The sequence below is a fragment of the Boleophthalmus pectinirostris genome, unplaced genomic scaffold (genome assembly GCF_026225935.1).
Source record: "Boleophthalmus pectinirostris isolate CB_2022bp ecotype Guang Dong unplaced genomic scaffold, ASM2622593v1 HiC_scaffold_1, whole genome shotgun sequence".
NCBI lineage: Eukaryota > Metazoa > Chordata > Actinopteri > Gobiiformes > Gobiidae > Boleophthalmus > Boleophthalmus pectinirostris.
The window spans coordinates 6587012-6607399 of NW_026570970.1; the positions used below are offsets into that span (position 1 = coordinate 6587012).

A 20388-nucleotide genomic window follows, 5' to 3' on the forward strand; every position below is an offset into this window, starting at 1 on the left:
TATTCCACCATCGTTGAGTTTGTAGTCGTAAACCAAACCGCCAGCTGGAAAACATAACTCAATCTGGAAGTGGAATATTAACATAATGAGCATATTATTTGTTTATTACATATCATATTTTTCAATAATGTCATACATTCTCTTCTGCCATTTTTCTCTCTTAGCCAGTTACTGAAGTGCTGACAGCTTGTTGCATCTCCTGTGGCTCCAACACTTCACACCAGAGAGAAGAAAAACCAGGGCTCAATCACTTCTTTTAGGCGCTTCACTTTATGCTGAGGTAGTGGTCGTTCATTCTTTTGTAATAACACATTAAAACATTAGTAGTTTGTAGACACATCAATGATAACAATGACAAATAATGCAAAGGTAACTAGTTAACTGTAAATCATCTTACCTCTTTATGATTAAAAGGGTCAAAAAAGCAATCCATAAGTTTAAGAAGACTGCATGTCAGATTGCTGTCAAGAGATGTGATAACCTCTTTAACATGTCCACGAACGAACCTTAATGAGTCCTGGAAGAAACATACAGTTAACTTTACAAATTAGGAGAATTGCACAAAAAGCTAATTTAGCATGCTGGACAAATGATCAGAATATAAAAAAATATTTGCTAAATGTAACCTTGAGGAATCTGGAGAAGAGGGAATTAAGCTGGTCTGAGTGAGGTTTTAAAGCATCAGGGATCTGCTTCAGCCAGCATTCTGTAAAAGGAGTTAGGCCCAGAATACTAGGTTCCAGGTAGACCATTCCACAGCGGGACACTGTAGCTGGGGAAGCCACAGCCAAGTCCTGCACCTCAAACATCATGGTCATCACCTGTAGAAAAGTTAGAGAGTCATTTCAAAATTCTTCTGCACAAGACAGAATATTGAAACCTGCATTTGTCCTTACATCTGTGATCTTGATAATCTCCCCTGAGCTTAGGCACAGTTTTTTGTTATCATCCAGTACTGTGTGTTCATGTTCTCAATCCACACAGCATCCACAGGACCGTCAAACATGTACCACTTCTTCACTTGGTCCATGGATGATGCCCCTTCACGAACAAGAGCTGAAAGGATTCCATCTGTCCTAAAATGTGAGACAAATCAAAATATTTTTTCCCTGAACTTTTATAGGGGTAATTTCCTGTTTTTATTTTACCATTCCTGTGTGAGTAGGTCATATTCTCCATAAAGCTGTCCCATAGTGATAGATTTGGGATTGAGAACATATGCCTGAACAGCTTCGTACTGTCCACCACTCACTGAGGGCTTGCCTTTTAGAGCTGTTATGGCTGCAGCTAGTATCTCATAACACTGACAAAAGAACAAATGACATGTTGTACGCAAAATCTTTACAATTCATTTAAAAATGTGACAACACTTACCCTTGTTTTACCGGATCCAGGAGGTCCCACAAGCATAAGGCCATGTCTCACCACTGTAGTTTCATAAAGCTGAATACATTTATGAATAAACCCTACAAAAAAATCAGTGGTTTATTAACAGTGTTCTGTAAACATCTGAATTATGATTCCCTTTGTTAAAAACACAGACCATCAACATCTTTCAAGTTCCTCTCAACACAAACACTGCGCATGGATTGCTCCAGTGTTCCATAACTGATTGGCTCCTGTTTTGTCTTGGGGAACAGATCAGACACAATCCCACTGAACAGTTTCAAGTCATCTTGAAGAAACTTTGGCACATTGACGTCATTAATGGCTCGCAGACAAATTAACTCCTTCAGGAAAAAATAAAAATAAAAATACAATGGTGGACTAAGGAATTGAAACAGAAGCCAAATGACCTACTTCATTCATCTCAGGATGTTCTCTCTTGAGGTTTCCAGCTGCCGAAATCACAGATTTTACAGCTCTCATACCGAAGTCATAATGATCCTACAAAGACCCAACACAACGTTATTAAAATTAATATTGCAATAAAAATGATGATTTGATCAATGACTTATCAATAGTATTAAACTGCTAATTAAATAATAAAGTTCATACCTGTGAGCTAAGCTGTTCAGAGGATAGCTTAAAAGTAGATGTTATTTTCTTTGAAAGGATTTTGGCATCACTAAAGCCAAATGAGTATAAAGAAATTTCAGCAATCATAGCATAGTTGGGCACCATCATAGCCACAGGACGAAACAGAGCCTAGGAATATATGGTGTATGTTATAATAACACATATTATACATGTTAGAGTGGTATAAGAAACTCAGTATACTGTACCTTAAGATTGTCAGGCAGTTCTGTGCGGCCAGCATATCCAGGATTCATTGTAATAAACACAGCGCAGGAGGGAACAAGTGTGATTTCAGTCCCCTCAAATTCAAAGCTTTTAACCTGAAATCAGTTATTACTTCATTACCTATATCTATTTATTTAGACATAGCTATTACAAGGCCTATATTGATTAGAAAACAGTCTTACTCTTTGCTGTTGAGCCTTTTGTATAGTGGTAATTTGTTGTGCCACTACAGAAAGCACTTCCACATCTATACGATTAAATTCATCAAAGCATGCCCAAGCGCCAGAGCTACAAGTCAGGAAATAAAAACAATAAACAGTATTAATTTAGCTACTTAAGTGTACTGTGCTTAGTAATATTTTTAGTATTAGGCTGTGTTTAACCTGGCTAGTCCTTTAAAGAATTTCCCCATGGCCTTGAAGTCGAGCTGATCTGAACAGTTGAACACCACAGTCTGGATTGCTAGGGCCTTTCCAAGATCTTTGGTGGTCTCGGTCTTTCCTGTACCAGCTGGGCCCGCAGGAGCCCCTCCAAATTTCAAATGAAGAGCCCCTGTTAGCGTTAGGTAACATCTAGGACAAAATTATAGAACAAAGTAAGGATTTGTTTTGTTGGAAAAAGTGTAAAATCTGACCCTCACCTGTCTGTCAGTGGGGTGATAACCAGCCGACCAGAGTTACCAAGATATTCATATCCATACAAAAACTCTGCATTTACCACACGGACATACAAGTCATCTCTTGCCCAGTAGTATCTATATATAATACAATAGTAAACATGATACAATATACAATAATAATCAATCAATAATAAAACATTTTTTGTAATTTCTCTTACAACAAATTCAAAGAAATAAAAGCTCTCACAGATTTTCTTTGCCCACCTGAGCTGGCTGATCCATTCAAAGTCATTAATATTTGAAAGCTTTTGCTGGACCAGTTCAGCAGCAACATCTTTTGCATGGACTTCTATGACAATGAGGGCAGACAGAACAGCCCTTTGCATTCTGGACAAATTTCCTCTGACCAGTTTGACTAAGTTACCCAACTATAAAGAGAGACTGTCAATGAAGTAATGAAGTGTCATCAGAATATTGCATATGCTACTATTACACACCTGTGTTTGCAGTTGAGGATAAAGATGATTAGCCAAGTCTCCTTTCTCTATAGCTTCCGATACCTCGGCAGTCCAGAATACTTGGCATCCAGCAATCACCACCTGACCAGGCCATGACAAAACCCACTTCTCCCGAGGTTGCTAAAATTACAAAAAGTGTTTTTATACAAACCATGTCAACAACAGTCGTATTACTTTTCTACAAATAGTGTGACAAACCTCATAGTAGACTTTTAATGATCGGTCAATATTATCTTTTACTGTAGCTTTCATTGACTTCTCTACATTTCTGAGCCAGTCTTCCACATCACCAGTAGGCTGTACAGACTGGAAAAGCTTCACTTCCTCTCCTTCTCCAGAGTACATGTCAGTGATTTGTAAGTCAGGCTGAAATTTTAGCTGGAAAAATACAAAAATTGATGGGATATTTTTCTCAAGCTTTATAGTAAAATTGTTATCAAAAAGTTCAATCATCGAACCCGTGCAATGTTCTCAAAGCATTTGCGTAAATGTGGCTGAACAGCTGTGGGATCTTTGGTCTGGGACAAAATTTCAAGCAACTCATCGTCTGATAGGAAGTAAAACCTGAAAAAAAAATTACTTTAGTAATACATAATAAAATATTATGTGGAACAATTGGGCACACAGTTCACTTTGACACAGTATAAAATAAAGGTTACAAGAAAAAGGCAGATACCTTGGAAAAGAACGTCTCTTTGTCTCCAAGTACTCACTGAGACCTTTCTGTACTTGTTCTAAGAGTGAGTTGGACGTCTTCAGAGTAGACAATAAACGGGCATCTGGACACAACTCAATTATCTACAAAACATACCAGTAATCTGAGTGTACATTGTGTGTATTGTCTAGGAGTCAAAATTGACGCTGTAGTTCATTCTGAATTTGTAAAACAGATATGAGTTATAACCTTGCGATTATTGTTAGCTTTTCTCATCACTGTTGTCCACATTTTTTCCATTTGTTGGTATTGCCCTGCTTCATTGGGCAGTTGTTGGTTAATATCTGGGGAGCTGAAAATGGGCTCAAGGTAAAGCAAAGAACGCTGGCATGTCAGCCATTCCTCTAGCACATCCTACAAAGACCAGAAGAGGGTAGCACCGCACAATTAGAAACAGAGGTGGCAATGCAGTTAGATTTGATGTACAATGTGATCTATAGTTGTACTTGAGTCATTTTCAGTTTACTCTCCCAGTTGGCTATGCGACTTTCAAAGTATTTTTTAAATGGTGAGAGTGACATGCTCTGGGTCATGACAATGTGGTCATCTAGCAATTGGGAAGCTTCCTCTGGACTTTTGAGAATGTAGGTTCCAGTGTTCTTGTATGGCAGCACATCAACGACTAAAGCTGACCATTCAGCTTTCATTTTATTAAGTGCCTAAAAAGAATGAGAGCAAGAATGAATTGTTGTGTTTGAAAAAAGTTATTAAATAACAGTTAGAATGAAATCCTTTAACCCTTCCAGTGTTTTACATAACCGCGCATAACTTTTTATCATAAAAGATAGAGACTTTTGTTTAGTGCTGAGTCAGAGGATGTTCCTCAGGCTCCTCCAGATTCCCCTGTGCCATTCACTTCAGGTGTCTCCCCAGCTTCATCAGTGTCTACAACCCCAACCACCCGTCCAGAACCATCAACACCTTCAACACCTATGATCTCCTCTGAGAGCAGAAGGAGGGGCAGGGATGGAGGGCATGGAAGATCCAGATCTCCACTCCTCAGTACTTCATCTCGATCACTACACTTACTAACCACCACACCAGGAAGACCGCAGCAGGCAAGGATCATATGGGAGGCTGTCATGTGTGCACTGCTGACAAACACGGGGGAAGAGGCAGTGTACTGCATGGAAATGCAAGGCCTGTGATGTGGCACTATGCCTGGTGCCTGATAGGAACTGCTTCCATGATTGGCACTAGGGAAGGACTTGGACGAGTGCACTTTTTTTGGTTTTGAGGGCAAAAATGACATTTTTAGAATACCTACAAACTTGATATTTTGCACTTTTGTAGCTAAGACCCTAAACTAAGTATATTTATTATGTCTAAAAAGTTGTTTATACATGTTTGCTGTGTGTTTTGAATAAAGGAGTGTGAATATCATTTTCCTTTTTTTTCCCCTTTGTATTTCTAGTTCTATAGCTTTTATTACAGCCATATGACACAACTACAGCATTCAGATTGTGAAAGAACAGGTTGTACCGAAAAAAGGATGTATAGCACTTCATTAGGGGATAAAAGGGGGAGTCTGGAAGGGTTAAATGTGAGATTATCAAAACAATGTATTACTCATGTTGTTTCTAAAAACTACAGTATGTACCTGTTCAATGGTGTATTCCTTTCCTGCCACCTCAGCCACCTGTGCTATTTCAGCTCCATAGTTTTGCAAACCAAGCTCAAGGCAGCGTGAGAAAGTCAGATTGGCTTGGAATTGCATCTTCATGTGAATATGCTCTGAAAGCATCTCCCAGTGGCGACTTCTCATTCCAGGGTTGTTAAGTCCTTGAATTAGTGGAATGTAAGGCCGGAATTCCTCAATTTTTCTCTGAATAAAAGCTGCCACCATATGACATCCTGTTGCACAGAAGAAAGAAAATTTCATATCTGCTTTCATATTCATTTTGGCATTTCCTTTCACGTTCTTGCCTGGATTATCTTTAAACTGTTTGACACATTTCTGCATGATCTTGTAAGCCTCTGTGACATTGCTCTCAAGCTGTTCAGAGTCAATAGACGACAGTGGGTCATTGAGCCAGCTCTCATGCCAGTGTAACCAGTTGGAGGTGGTTGTCCATAGGTCCTCATAAGGCTGAAATTCCCCAACTAAATTATGCAGACGATCATACTAGAAGACACAAGTGCTTGGTTAAAAGAGAAATATGATGAAAGAAAATAGAAGGGTGAGTTGTAATGTTTTCCTTGACAGGCTGATAAACTTTCTTGCATACATTATTTAACATCTTCTTCCCCAGCAACAACTTAGGTTTTGAAAATGTGTAAATAAATTGTCCTTACATTTGTCAAAGGCAGCTGAAGCAGACGTTCTCTCCTGTTGTAGATTTGGGCCATAGCCTGACAGTCCTCCAGGTCCTTCTTTGTACGTTTCACCTTACTGGCCAACTCATGTGCATGGTTCATGTCTGCAAAACCTGCAAAACCAGCAACCAGCATCTGCATTCACAGAAAATATCAGTTACTGGACTAATGTATAGCAGTTTAAGAAGCATAGTTTGGGAGAGTGAAAAAATCTAATAATTCTAAAAAATTATAATTTGTCTTGTCTAACATACTTGTAAAGAGTCAATCTGTTCCTCAAAGTTGTTCTGTTCACTTTGTTGAATTTTGTGGAAACGTTCCTCATCCTCCTTGTGTTTTACAGTTGTTTTTTCTATCTGTCTGAAAATCTTTTGAGGCCATCCAATAGCAGCCCACCTGTATACACATTTAATGGTTTTTATTGTTGGGAAAATTATGTTAATTGCAGACCGTGGTTGAAGGGGTAAAAACATTTTTCTCACTTCTTACTGAAATCATCCTTTGGTATAAGGTAAAAGAAATCTTCCAAGACATCATATTCTGCAAGTGTCTTTTTAAGTCGCTCCTGTTTAAAGAGATAACCATTACAGCAAGTTTTTACCTCTAAAACATATGAATGTATATGTTACGCATTTAAGTACTTTATAAACTCTTAGCTGTTCAGGAATTTGCTTCATCCACTCTCTCTTTTCAGATAGTTCCTCAACTGTATTTGGTTTTTCACAAAGTTTTCTGTCTATGATCATGCACTCGTCACAAGCCTAGAAAGAGTGCAATTCAGAATGGACATAGTCTATATATTCATAGTATTTTAGAAATAAAACCCACGTACATCGTCAATCTGCTTACGAAGTCTTTGAGCAAACTGGTCCTGCAATGACTTAGCCAAAGCTTTTCTTTTATTGCACAATGCGAGTCGAACAGTCTCTACCTGGACAGTGAATGGGCCAATGTTGATAAAGAGGGGTAGTGTTTGTTCAAGTCTCTCTTTTTCTTTCAAATGTTGTTCCACTTCTTTTTTCACCACTTGGGATGTCAACTCTGTCTGTGTACTAGATCTGAATTCAAAATATAGACAAAACATTCAACTTTTAGTGGTAAATGTTAATTAACATTACCATACACTTACTTAAGCAGTGTTTCAATGTCTTGGTTATATAGTTCCAAATATTTGACGTATTCGGCTGCATAGGCTCTCAAAGGAATGGCCGCCTGCGAAAGAGCCACTTGTATCTCCCTTCGTTGCTTGATTACTTCAGGTTCCCGCATATTCACAGACTCAAGTAAACTATCTTCCCCAAAGAAGAGATTTTTCATCACCAACTGTCACACAAAAGACAAAAGAAATCAAAACTAGTGAGACTAGTTGGAAACTACACTATATCATGAAATTAAGATACATCCTGGTATGGCTTATTCTCAACTTCATTCATACCCTTTCAACTTGTGGAACATTCTGTGCTGCCACAATGCCTTTATCAAACAGCTTTACAATTGATGAGGGAAAACTCTCAAGAGGAGTGCTATAATGAACTCCAGTCTGGTCCAGAACCAAGTCCAGTAGGAACAAGGTGTGTTTCTTTGATCTAGGGAAGAAATTGAAAACTAAATAATTATAGCATGCACAAATATGTGCACAAAATTCTTAATACAATAAATTCATAATGAACATTGCTGTATGACTACAAATATAGGCATATTGATCATCTGCCTACTTGTAAGGGCTAGTAATGAGGTCTTCTCCCCAGACCAGATCTTCACAACAAGTCAGAGTACTATAACAGGCATCCATAATTTGTTGAGTAAGACTGGCCAAAGAGTTTTGCACAAGATAGCGCAGGGCATCTTGCATTTTGTAGCGCACCACATTCATCAATTTCATCAACTTGGACATCTTATACATTTCCCAAGAGGACTGATTCACATTGTAAGTGCCTTTCCCGATCTCTAATAAGGGAGACCGAATGGCATTGCTCACTGTTGATATCCATGTTTGTCGAAGATAAGAGTTCACCTGTGAATGAAGAAATTATTTGTGATACTTGTCTTGGCATAGTTTCATAACTGTTGCAAAGTACTTTCTTGGTTCTACACCAACTGTACCGATATTGTCATCATACCTGAATGTGCAAATGCGATTGTGAGGTTTCAAAGTCTTTTAGTCGAAGTGATTCCCTCTCGGAAATATTAAACAGCTGCATGTTTGCCACTTTGTCACACTCACACCATATTTTAGATAATAGAAACAGCACCTTTGGTTGTGTGAGTAGGGAGCAGAAGGCAATCTTGGCACATGTTTCCTTATAAGAAAAAAGAGGAGCTGGAAAAATCTCTAAGAAAGTAAAGAAAAAATAATAATTTTATCACATAGTCGGTATAGAATCACAAATATCAAAGAGTGATGATGCACCTTTTTTAGGAACCAGTGGTTGTTCTTTCTTTGGAATAATAATTTGTGAAAACAGCTGCCCTGATTGACTCATTACTACATTGTCAAATATAATTTTGTTCATAGTCCTGCTATAGTCTAGGCATATCTCCTCCTCCAGGTGCTTTACATAGTCATCCAAACTGAACACATTAAATATCCATTACAAAACATATCTCTCATTACAACACTAAAGCACATTCACATATGAATCACATCCAAATTATGTGCTGTGACTTACCGTTTCTGTCTGAGATTAGGAGTTGTGAGAGCTTTTTTTTTTGATCCTCTGGAGACAGCTGCTATCAAGCGATGTTCCTTCACAAATGGGCATGCAGTCAACAGATAGATTATAAAGCACAAGCGCTTCTGCGTTGTCCCTTAAATGCAGAGCATTCTTGATGCGCTGCACAAAGATGCGTGGATCCTCTGCTTTGAATAACAGTCGAATTCTAGGTACCCAGTATCTACTTCCTGTAACGTATGGCTTTTCCCCTGTGCAGTCCGTAAACAAGAAAGAGAAACAAAAGAGATCAGAAGAAACAGAACACAGTAAAACATATAAAAACATATAGTACATATATCAAGTCATGAAATGTACCAGTCAGTGGTGTCTTCTTTTGTTGTTCACTAAGGCTAGAATTTCCACTTAATTCTTTTAGATGAACCTTTTCAACAAGGTACAAAGATGTTTCCTTATTGTAGTCAAGAACCCCAACCAAATGCCAGATGTGTTCCTGGGTAAGGGGACCTGAATCTGTAATAAAACAGGTAAGTGTCCTTAAATAACATTTTTAATAAACAGTGGTATAAAAAAACATTACATACCAAATGCAATTTTGACTTCAGCTGGCAGGAGGGCTTTGGCTGGAATAGGCTTTCGATCACTTGATCCTTCAGTAATACCCAGAGAAAGCCAGTCTTCTGGGGTCCGACAGTCAAAATCTTCATTGTCAAATATCTAAGAAAAAAGATACAATAGCACCAATACAAATTTTCTCTATTTACTGTATGCTAAATGTTGGAGGTTAAAACTTACCTCCAGTGGAAGATAGGGTGACACACAGGAGTCATTGCTACTGCCCTGATACTTTGGCAAAAGACTGTTAGTGTCGATGCCATTTGCTTCCAGCAGATCTTCAAGGTTTAACTGTGAGTACTCCCTCCTGAGTCTATTAATTAAAATACATAAACCAAGAGAACAACTGTTGTTAAGCCTGTCTTACCTTACCGTGAAAGATGTAGATAGTCATTTTTGTCACAATCACCCACCTCTATTTCATTTTATTAGTATGTCGACATAAACAATTAAAGATAATGGACAATATTTAAAATCACTGAGGTTGGGAGGAATAATGCAATATTAATACTTCATAGCTGATGTCATCAACATTCCCTGGGGGTGTGATGTAAACTGTAAGCATTGCTCTAACAGAGGCTTGTTAGGCTTTAATCTGAGCAGTACTTTAACACAGTCTGACAATAAGGAAATGATTTAGCTAAAACTACAATAGGAGAGCAGAGTTTGCTAAAGTGTGCATTGTATCACCATGGTAACCTCTTAACATTCCATCAGTACAGATACATGTAGAACACCCCTAACAACATGTCACTGCAAAGTATTAATAATGCCAAAGACAAACCTTTCTATCTCTAATTTCCTTGGGATTTTTCCAGAAAAAGTTTGGTATGGAAGCTGAACTTTGGGCAGGTCTCCACCAGAGCAGAAGTAAGAGGTCTTTGCTTGCTGGGATGTGGATTTGTCATTAACCTTTTTTGATTTACTCCCTAGAGACAAACCATTTTCAGAGTTAACTCAACAAGAGTACCAGTACAATGTAGGCAAGTCACGTATGTAATTCATGTTTTGCACCTTTTATTGTATTGATTGACTGACCTTCATCCTGAAAACAGAAGTACAGACGTTATCATCAACGATACAACAAGAATAATAAAATGCCAGAGCTTTACCTGAAATACAAACGGGGATATGCTTGTAGTATACAGGCCAGTCTGTTCAAATATAGGATATCTGAGCTTAGAGGAACTTTTGGGAGGTTCTGGTCCCATTGCCATCTATTGGACAAAAAGTCAACAAAGAGTGAACGTACAAAATATTAGCGCTGTATTTAAACACGCTAAAGTGGCGATAACCATTTGTTAGTTCAAGTTAGCATTAGTAATTATTTATTGTCAAACTTGATAGAACAACGTAACTAACGTAAATAACTTAGATCTTTTTTCAAGTCCCCCCTTACCTTCGCTTAATTAGTTCATCAACTAGCTATCTTCAAAGTTGAATACTTTTCTTCGACCGAAACAAAATCTCAGTTTCCAAACACTGCGCTAGTGCGGCTGCCATGGAGACGCTAAAGGCCCGTTCAGACCAAAGCGTGAAAGCGTCCACTTTCTATGTAAAGTCTATGTGGACGCGCGACTAGAGCGTCCTGCGTTTTTGCGGCGCGTTTTCGGCGTCAGCGCGGCGCGAATCTGGCGTCGACGCGGCGCGTCTTGAGCGTTTTGGCGTCAGCGGCCAAGACGCGCGTCCAAAGCGTCAGCGTCAAGAAGTTGAAAATGCTGAACTTTTCGCGTCAGACGCGCCGCGTCAACCAATCAGGGACGAGTATCCAGTGACACTGCGACGTTATTATCAGGAAGCAAGACCCGAGAACCAGAACGAGAACCACCAACATGAGCGGAGCATAAATATATACGCCACAATCACCGAGCCGATCGCGAGGACTACACCAGGACTGGACCAGGACTAAACCAGAACTCGACCGGGACTAAACAAGGACTAGACCGGGACTAAACAAGGACTAGACCGGGAGTAGACCGAGACTAGACCGGGACTAGACCGTGATAAGACCAGGACTAGACCGGTATTCGACCAGGACTAGACCGGGACTGATTCAGTGTCATTAGCGGAGTATAAATATATATACGCCCCAGTCGTTGACCCGATCTCCTCCGCTGATGTTTTATGTTTATGATATTGTTTCGGGAAAAGACCAGTTATGGAGAGGAAACAAGCCCAGCAAAAATACTAGAAAATCGTGAGTAGTACTTAAATAATTACCCTCAGTGTTTCTCATCATTTAAGGCTGAAGGCTACTTGTATTTGCTATCATTAAGCAGTAGACTGAAGCTTTTAAAAAATCTTGAACTTCTGAAGAAAGCAGCATCTGAGTCAGTGGCACCTTCTGAGTCTAAAGTGAATAGACGTGGGTTGAGGAAAAAATGCCTAACAGCTGTCTTCTCTCAGAATCCTCAGCTGATGATGTTAATAGGCATAATGTATCACTTTTCTTCACAATCTTCTGTGTGGATGCTTTCCTCTTACATGTGTTCTTCACTATTTTGCACTGCCTCCTTAAAAAACAAAAGGTGACAAGAAAACTCAGAGAATGTAATTTTTTTTTTTTTACAATTTAACCCAAATGATGATACCAATGCCATTGTGTTTCTATTTACAGGACAATCTGTTATTGTACTGCGTCTTCTTTACAACTGCCCTGAGTTCAACTCCCGCCTGGACTGGAGAAACATGAGTTTGCATGGATTTCTTCATTCATTCATTCTGAATGGTTGTCCCTCACGGTACAGATGCAATACATTTTTGGCCTCAACACATGGGAGCTGTTTCCCCTCCTCCATAAAATAAATGAAGGCAGTCTTCAGATGCATGTAGGCAGCAGTTATAAATGTGTTTCACAGATCCTAGTATTTATGTTACATCTTGATGCAAAGGGCCAGTCTTTCACAGGTTTTTAGGTTAATGTATATTGCTCTACTACTTACTGAATGATAATCCTGAGACTTCCCAAAGTTCCTCAGAGGACACACTATTGAGTTGTTTGTAGGTCTATTTTCTGAGCATACTCATTGTGACAACAGTAGATGTGTGTCAGCACCTCAGAAAAATAGATTTCACATAAACTGTGTGAAAAATAGACTATTGCCATGCACACTTTGTTTTACTGTTAAGTGTGATAAAGTACCTTTGTTACAGTATAACGTCCAGAAATGAGTTTACTGTAACAATATTATAATAAAGATTCTGAAACCACAATTACATTAAATGTTTAGTTCCTTTGGTTACTCTGTTTGTTCATATTGTTCATATTTAACATCTTGGAATTTTAAAAAAGCATTATAAGGCATGCTAGGTGACCACAATTTAGAAAAGGAGCAAAAGTTCCAACAGTATAGCAGCAGATTGTCATGTTAAAACAAAGCATAATTCAAAACAACATATCAAACAAAACATATCTTGTCAAGAAATTGTGTTGGTCTCTCAAACAGTTGCAGCATGTGTAGAACAATATTGCGGTTTACAATGAACAAAATGTAAACGCATGATCTACATATATAATGGTTTAATACTAAATATCCAAGAAAATATGTCTTCTTTAAAGTTTTATAAAATGATATACATGTCTACAGTTATAAAACAATAAATGAATTATTTCAAATAAAATAGCCCCCATTACAAAAACATGTACTGTATATTGACTCAGTGCAATTAAATTACTTATTCTTGATGCAAGTGCTCATCAAGATAAAATACAGTAATTATTACATTCTCAATAAAGTCCGTTGATGGCCATGGGAAATATTTTCATTGTCAAGTCTCAAGAACTGTCAGCAAGCCAGCAAGCCATCCCTAAAGAAGTGTAGCCAGAGAGTACAAAGTTTCAGTAACCTTATGTAGCCCTCTGACTGTCTGTTGGCAAAGAGCTGTCAGTTACAAGGCCAGTATCAGAAGCTGAAGAGTTCAGGTAGGACTCCTGATCAGGGACATCTACAGTTTGAGGTGGTGTTTCTTTCTCTTCCTCCTGGGGATAAAGCTCAGGATACTTCTTCATACACTCCTGCATGTTACGAAAGTGGTCAATGCATTCAGATCCCTTCACTTCTTCTTTACTGTAATGGAAGCATGAAAAGGCTTCTTTGAACTGGGAGCCACAAGGTCCACTGGCCATCCCACCCAGACAAGGGCAGTTCCAGTTGATGTCCCCATTGGGCAGAATAAGGCCTAGAGAAAAATGGCAACAAAACATTTACAGTAAGAGCTGAAATAGTACAAACACAAGTAATGTTTTGAAATGTACCTTGTTCTTCGTAAGGATCGTTGGGGTCATCAGCAACCAGTTCAGCATTACTTGGTGACTCATGCTCTTCCTTGGTCACAAAAAATGATGCGGTCTTTGCCTTCCATGCAACAAAAATGCAGCATTGTTTTTACCAGTAGCCTGCTAGTGGATAAACGCTTGAGGGCGCACTTACATTCAACTCTCTCCTCAGATAACCTGTTGTAACTATATTATAGATCCACGGTCATAACATGTGGCCACTATTATGATCAAAACAACAAAAACAAAACAAAAAAACAAACAAACAAACAAACAAAAAAAACTACAAAATAAAAATTCTCGTAACTTGTGATTCAATCACTCAAAGACCTACAACCTGTATTTGGCATGATGGCTGCTATGCTACATGACATTGCCATACATAATGTCACGAAATAAATGATTTAAAAGTAATTAAGCCTTACCTTTTTGCCTACAGTACGACATGTCTGTAGCTGTCGATTTGTTTTCAACGTTTACTTCAGTAAGTTTGTTTTACACAAGTCCTTAATGAAACTAATTTAAGTTCCCGGCGTCCGACGCGACTATCTTTTTTGGACTCCGATCAGGGCGCATGTCTCAAGGCGCATAACAATGACATCACTACCACCTCCCCCTTCTGTCTGTCCATGAAACTACAAATTAATATTATCCATTAAAAAAACTGCCGCTGAAATCTTCAAGATTTTCTTTCCATTTAACACGCCAACATACATAAATATTTTGGAACCCTAACATCTAGCTCCAAAACCCTATCTTAAAGATAGAATTGTTTGTTTACAAGTTAGATCATTAAAAATACGCCTTGCACCGTAACAAAATGAAAGTAAATATGATTAGATTCAACATAGAAGAAACAGCAATTCCAATGCAATAGAGCCTTAGCCTCACTGAACTGTCACAATTGTGATATGTGATGACGTTAGTGATGAATGTGTTGATCCATGTCAAAGAAATTCTTTGAAATGTGTATCTATCTAGAGTTGAAATAATAAAAAATACAATGCAATGCCAGAGGTGTATTGCTGTTTTAATAACAATAATATTTTGTTACATAAAGTAAAAACCAATATGACAGCCCATTCTGTCCCTACCAAACCCACCCTGACCCGGCAGTTTGTGCAGCAATTCAATTTAAGTAAGATGACATAAAGTATATTTCCTGGCTGCACTCATGTGCCTGTAGAGGTGAGATCGGGCCTAAAAAATCCAGCCCGACCCGACCCGGCCCGCGGGTATTAAAACCCGACCCGGCCCGAGCCCGACCAATTAACTTGATTTGCAGGCCCGAGCCCGAAGCAAACCCGAAATGTCATATTTTATTTGTGAGGACTCGGGAGGAGGAGCAGTGCTCAGCGTCGAGGTGCCAGTCTTTTTGCTCTCGTATGAAAGCAAAGCGCCACATTGACGACATTCAGCGAAGCCAACGCAAGTTTCTGTAGCATTTTCAACAATCAATTTGAAGCTTTTCCACACCTCACTCTTACCGGTGCGTGTTTGTCTTTTCAGTTCTCCTGCCTTTAGTTTAACTTCTTGCTCCTCCATATTGGGGACACCAGGTCAAAATAGATGCAGACTTGCGGAGGGGAAGATGATTAAATGAAGAGGGGGTGTTCACGTGCGCAGAGCTCTGGCTCTGCGGATCCTGTTTAGTAGTTAAATAGCAATTACATTACATTACTTCTCTGTTTTATCCATATTATTTATTTTATAACAAGTATTCCTTAGTTTAGTATCCTCACATCGTTTTAGCATACATTTTATAAACATATATTTATTTGAAGCCCGAGCCCGACCCGACCCGAAGTAATGATTGACATTTTAGACCCGACCCGACCCGTCGGGCTTGGGCTCGGTCTTAAGATCTTACCTCTATGTGCCTGTATATGTTACTGCTATTATTATTATTATGCCTCATGGTTGCACTGTCTTGTCTTGTGATTTTGTTAAAATAATGTACAGTGGCAGTATAGGTTTTATTGGGATTTATGGTGGTACCAAAACAAAATTACAATTTATTTTGTTTGTTTAATTATGTTCCCATTAGATAGGTCCACTAATATTTTATAGTACTACAATAAAATAGCATTTCAGGATACAGGTATTTTTTTTATCAAGTCAGTCTTACCACTTACAACAGAAGAAGTAATTTTGCTGCCTATTATATTAACATTTAAAACAACTGAACTACAACCAAACACGTTATATTATTATGCAACCATACATATACACAAAATAGATCAAAATGATTCCACACATGAAGATTTCCCTTATATATTGACAGTGCAATGATCAGATTATGTCATACAACTTTGAATAGGGACTAAGACTACAACAATGCAACCACATGAGCAATAAAGGTTAATGAGCAACACTCACTACAGTCTTTAACCTTATGAACCATTCACGTTAGGCCCAAAGAATTCAATATAATTTGGGTTTTGTTTAAAGGTCACACAAACATGAGTTGCTCTGTGTTTCCACAATTAAATGAGGCCAGTAAATGTGATGAATTCTGTTGGCTGTGCTGAGTCTGAATGAGTTCTAATCTATATTATCCCATAAATGAGTGCTCATTGACCACAGACACATAAGAGTCATGTAGGACTGTGGATGTGAGATTAGCACTGTTGTAGTTGGAGAAGCCCTTCCTGTGTTAAGCTTGGGCATTAGATATGAAGCTTTGTCCATCGCTACACTCAACAGCACATAACATTTAATACACTGGAGACTCAGAAATCTTTATTCTCTAAAAGTAAACATTACGTATAAAGATGTAATGCTCAGTCAAATGTATAATAACTACATACACAACATATTCATATTAAATAGCACTTTAATACAGTCTAAATTGCATCACAATCAGACAGAGTGGTCCGGTAACTCCTATTTGAAATGATTCTTTGTAACACACTGGCACTGCAAGTGAATGGTCATACCTTTTTGTTGATCATATTATGGTTGGCTGCCATAATACTGGTAGCAGCAAGACACATGAATATTTTATACTGATATTTACATTTGTAATTACCTAACAAACAGAAAACTCAAAATGTTACTCCCCATCTCATCTGTCACTTCACTTGTGTGATTGTTTACAAATATCAATAATTAAGTCATGAACTGCCAGTCTGAACTTCATCTTCAGTTATTAGTTAATTATGTATGTATTTTCTATAGAGGGAGAGAAGCAGCAATGTTTCCATCTCCTAAACACAGATAGCTTTTTGAAATATAACACTTTTTAACTCTCACTGATCATTAATACTGTTTTGGAGCATACAAAGAGTGAATGAAGTGTGTCTCTCAGGAGTAACACAAATCCCAGTTAAAGAAGCCTGGTGAGAGTAAGTGAATTACATTCAAGCATGGCTCCCTTCCAGCTTTTCTGCAAAGTGAATTAAAGCCATACGCCTCGCTTACATTAGCCGCTTAGAGAAACACTTAATTCAACTGTGTCAGACCACTGTGCTCAGTCTGGTCCACATCAAAGTCTTGGTGCCATTATCTATGTCTATTGATCCCAAAATCCAAGAATAAAAGTACACCTCAAGTGATTTTTTTGTAGTTTTCAATTTGCTTGATTTTCTTTCTGCTAGAAGCTCTCAACAGGTAAAGTTATCCCAGTTCAAATGTTTATAAGTAGCTGTGTGACCTTAAAAGACCAGTTTACAGACTCTGAATATGAATATTAGATTATAGTTGGTCTAATATTTTATGACTGAAAATCCATACAGAATGAAGAGATATCAAACCAGTGGGCTGTATGGCTAGTATTGGGGAAAAAAGACTTTGTAAAATGTGAAAGGCGAACATTCGGTTTTCACACCAGCTTTCCGCTTCCAGTGTTCATTTTAAGGTGGGAGGAGTGGCTGAGATAATGTTACTTGAGTCATTTTTCAACTTTTGTGAAGTTTCCTCTGTCTTTAGTTTCAGTCTACATCTCTGGTGCAGTTGGTCCATTTGTAAGCCTGCTGCTGTCCGCTCTGGCAGATAGATTATTGTAAACCACTAAATCTAAGTCAGGCAGACCAGTGGTGTCAGATGAGCTTGGTGCAGACTCGATGCTAAGTGCCTAAGAGTCCAGTGAAGTTCAGTAAAAGTGACAGCATATGGAACAATGGTGACACACTTCTGATTCAAGCTTGGGCCATGCTCCTGGCCTCATGTACAACACATGTAGAGCGCATGAGCTCAGTGGGGGGCGTGAACAGTCTGTGTACAAAAGCTATAGCAACATACTGACATCATGCAGACTTCAGTGAGCAATCAAACTAATACTGTTCCAGAATTGATTGTGCCTGTGAAAGCTACACAGCTCTTTTTCGGATTAAAGATAGTCTCCGTGAATTTGAAAGTTTTCAGTTTGCATTAAAGGAAATAAAACAGTCACACAATGGCATATATTTATGTGGTGGTTATTTGACACAATTGTTATTTTTTGCTATTTATTAATAAGAACTACTCTTACTGTGTAATTTGTGAAATAGGATATTAGTAGTAATGTTGAAGTTTGTCTAAATTTAGGAAAGGCTAATATCATGATCTTGTTTCCAGTGCGCTAAATCTAATAAAAGAAAACAAATAACATAGGCTGTAATGTGTACTACCACTCAGACACTGCCTGACTCCAAATAAGTAAAGATCAGAAACAAAAGACTTGAACGCAACAGGATAGCCCTCAAGACGCAAGAATTCTTGAGTCTTTTCGTTGTTAAAGAAAGTAAAATGATTTGTGAAGTGCCTTACTTTCAGTGCGCACTTCTGTCCTGTTTTCTTGTTGTAACACTCCAGGACCTTCCCGTTGATGCCCAGGCCCAGGACATGAGTGGACAAAGTGTAATCGTCCGTGACCGCGTTGCGCTTTATTTCCACTTTGGGATGAGCGGGCATCGGGAAGTGCGCGCCCTCCGCGTTCGCCGCGTCTCTTCTGTTCTGTTCTGCTGGCTGCTCTTTAGAGCTGTCTTCTTTACAGTCCGCTTGAGTCTCGGCTTTTGCTTCTTGTGAAGGCTTCTGTTAAGGGTATCTGACTCGCGCAGACTTAACGTGGTGAAAAGAAAGCGGGGCGTGTATTTCTCAGTTCAACCTTTTATTATCACACTACAGTTCTTTCTTTAATCATATATATGTTTTAACAAAAATGCGTGCATACGTCACACGTCACCTCAAGGAAGCTGAACCAATCAAACCATTCAATTTAATACAACATTAATAAGAGCGTTATTCCACAACTACATTCAACACCCCCACTCGCTCTTATGTCACTAGCTACATGGAGAAAACAAAATAACAGAATGAGACTTATATTGTCTTAAAGTAACACATTTAAACACCAAACATTTCCCTTGAAAACTTTCTTAACTTGAGCTTAGTAGCTGGCTTTGTCAGTATATCAGCAATCATTTGCTCAGTAGCACAGTACTCCAAAATAAACCTCCCATTGTTTATATTTTCCCGAATAAAATGATATTTTATATCAATATGCTTACACCACTGCCTGTTGACTGGATTTTTGGCTAGTGCTATGGCACCTTGGTTGTCTTCATACACCTTTGTGCATATTGATAGGAGTCTATACCCCTGAGCAGCTGCTCTAAATAAATGCATTCTTGTATGGCTGATGCTAAGGCGATGTACTCTGCCTCACAGGTTGATAAAGCAACTGTTGGCTGTTTTCTTGTTTTCCATGATATCAGAGAGCTACTCTCATTTAGACTGGCACAATACCCTGATGTACTTCGTCTATCCGCTGAATCTGATGCCCAGTCAGCATCACTGTAGACCCTTAGGCCTAGTTTTCCTGTGTTATTTCTCCTGAAGTACAACCCCTGTTCTGTTGTACCCTTAAGGTACCTGAACACATGTTTAACTGTGTTCCAGTGTTCAACAGTTGGTTCAGCAAAATGCTGCGAGAGTTTACTGACCACAAAACTTAGGTCTGGTCGAGTGCAAGTGGACAAGTAAATTAAACTTCCCACTGCCTCCCTGTACTTTCTTGACTCTTGCATTTTTTCAGCGTTTTCTCTGTACACAAGTTTTGGTTCACATGGAGTTTCTCTAGGCTTGCAATCCTGCATTTCAAATCGATCTAAAATCTTCCTCACACTTCTCTCCTGTGACATTTTCACTACACCATCTGTTTGTTCAAATTCTATCCCCAAGAAATGTCTGAGTTTTCCCATGTCTTTCATTTTGAACCTTTCAGTAAGCATGTTCTTTACATTTTTTAATACACTCTCATTGTTAGCTGCTATGATCAGATCATCCACCCATATTATTAGTATTATTTTTTCATTGTGCTTTTCCCTTGTGTACACACATGTATCAGCTGTGTTCTGCACAAAATCATTCTCAGTCAAACATGCATGCAACATAGCATTCCAATTTCTCCCAGACTGTTTTAATCCATAGAT

General features: G+C 38.6%; 1 protein-coding gene and 1 long non-coding RNA gene across 2 annotated transcripts in view; one reads left to right on the forward strand and one right to left on the reverse strand.

The window, feature by feature from the left end:
- LOC129408124 (dynein axonemal heavy chain 1-like) overlaps positions 1-19015 on the reverse strand; it is a 30383-nt gene extending 11368 nt beyond the window's left edge. The window contains 43 exon segments of the mRNA XM_055151007.1: positions 34-44; positions 137-296; positions 398-517; positions 627-821; positions 897-959; positions 962-1076; positions 1149-1303; positions 1375-1466; positions 1544-1730; positions 1801-1887; positions 1999-2148; positions 2226-2339; positions 2427-2532; positions 2628-2816; positions 2885-2998; positions 3128-3291; positions 3361-3501; positions 3580-3759; positions 3840-3945; positions 4058-4179; positions 4286-4450; positions 4543-4755; positions 5697-5950; positions 6023-6221; positions 6392-6547; positions 6667-6808; positions 6895-6977; positions 7054-7173; positions 7245-7470; positions 7542-7735; positions 7848-7998; positions 8128-8426; positions 8533-8744; positions 8823-8983; positions 9082-9107; positions 9109-9335; positions 9442-9597; positions 9669-9801; positions 9880-10012; positions 10484-10628; positions 10714-10744; positions 10812-10916; positions 18725-19015. Of these exon segments, the coding sequence (XP_055006982.1) occupies positions 34-44; positions 137-296; positions 398-517; positions 627-821; positions 897-959; positions 962-1076; positions 1149-1303; positions 1375-1466; positions 1544-1730; positions 1801-1887; positions 1999-2148; positions 2226-2339; positions 2427-2532; positions 2628-2816; positions 2885-2998; positions 3128-3291; positions 3361-3501; positions 3580-3759; positions 3840-3945; positions 4058-4179; positions 4286-4450; positions 4543-4755; positions 5697-5950; positions 6023-6221; positions 6392-6547; positions 6667-6808; positions 6895-6977; positions 7054-7173; positions 7245-7470; positions 7542-7735; positions 7848-7998; positions 8128-8426; positions 8533-8744; positions 8823-8983; positions 9082-9107; positions 9109-9335; positions 9442-9597; positions 9669-9801; positions 9880-10012; positions 10484-10628; positions 10714-10744; positions 10812-10916; positions 18725-18868 (6246 nt within the window). The 5' untranslated portion in view covers positions 18869-19015.
- LOC129409044 (uncharacterized) lies at positions 11267-12912 on the forward strand. The gene is made up of 2 exons (XR_008632528.1): positions 11267-11896; positions 12317-12912. It is a non-coding gene; the product is annotated as an uncharacterized LOC129409044 (long non-coding RNA).
- Positions 19016-20388: the final 1373 nt, after the last annotated feature.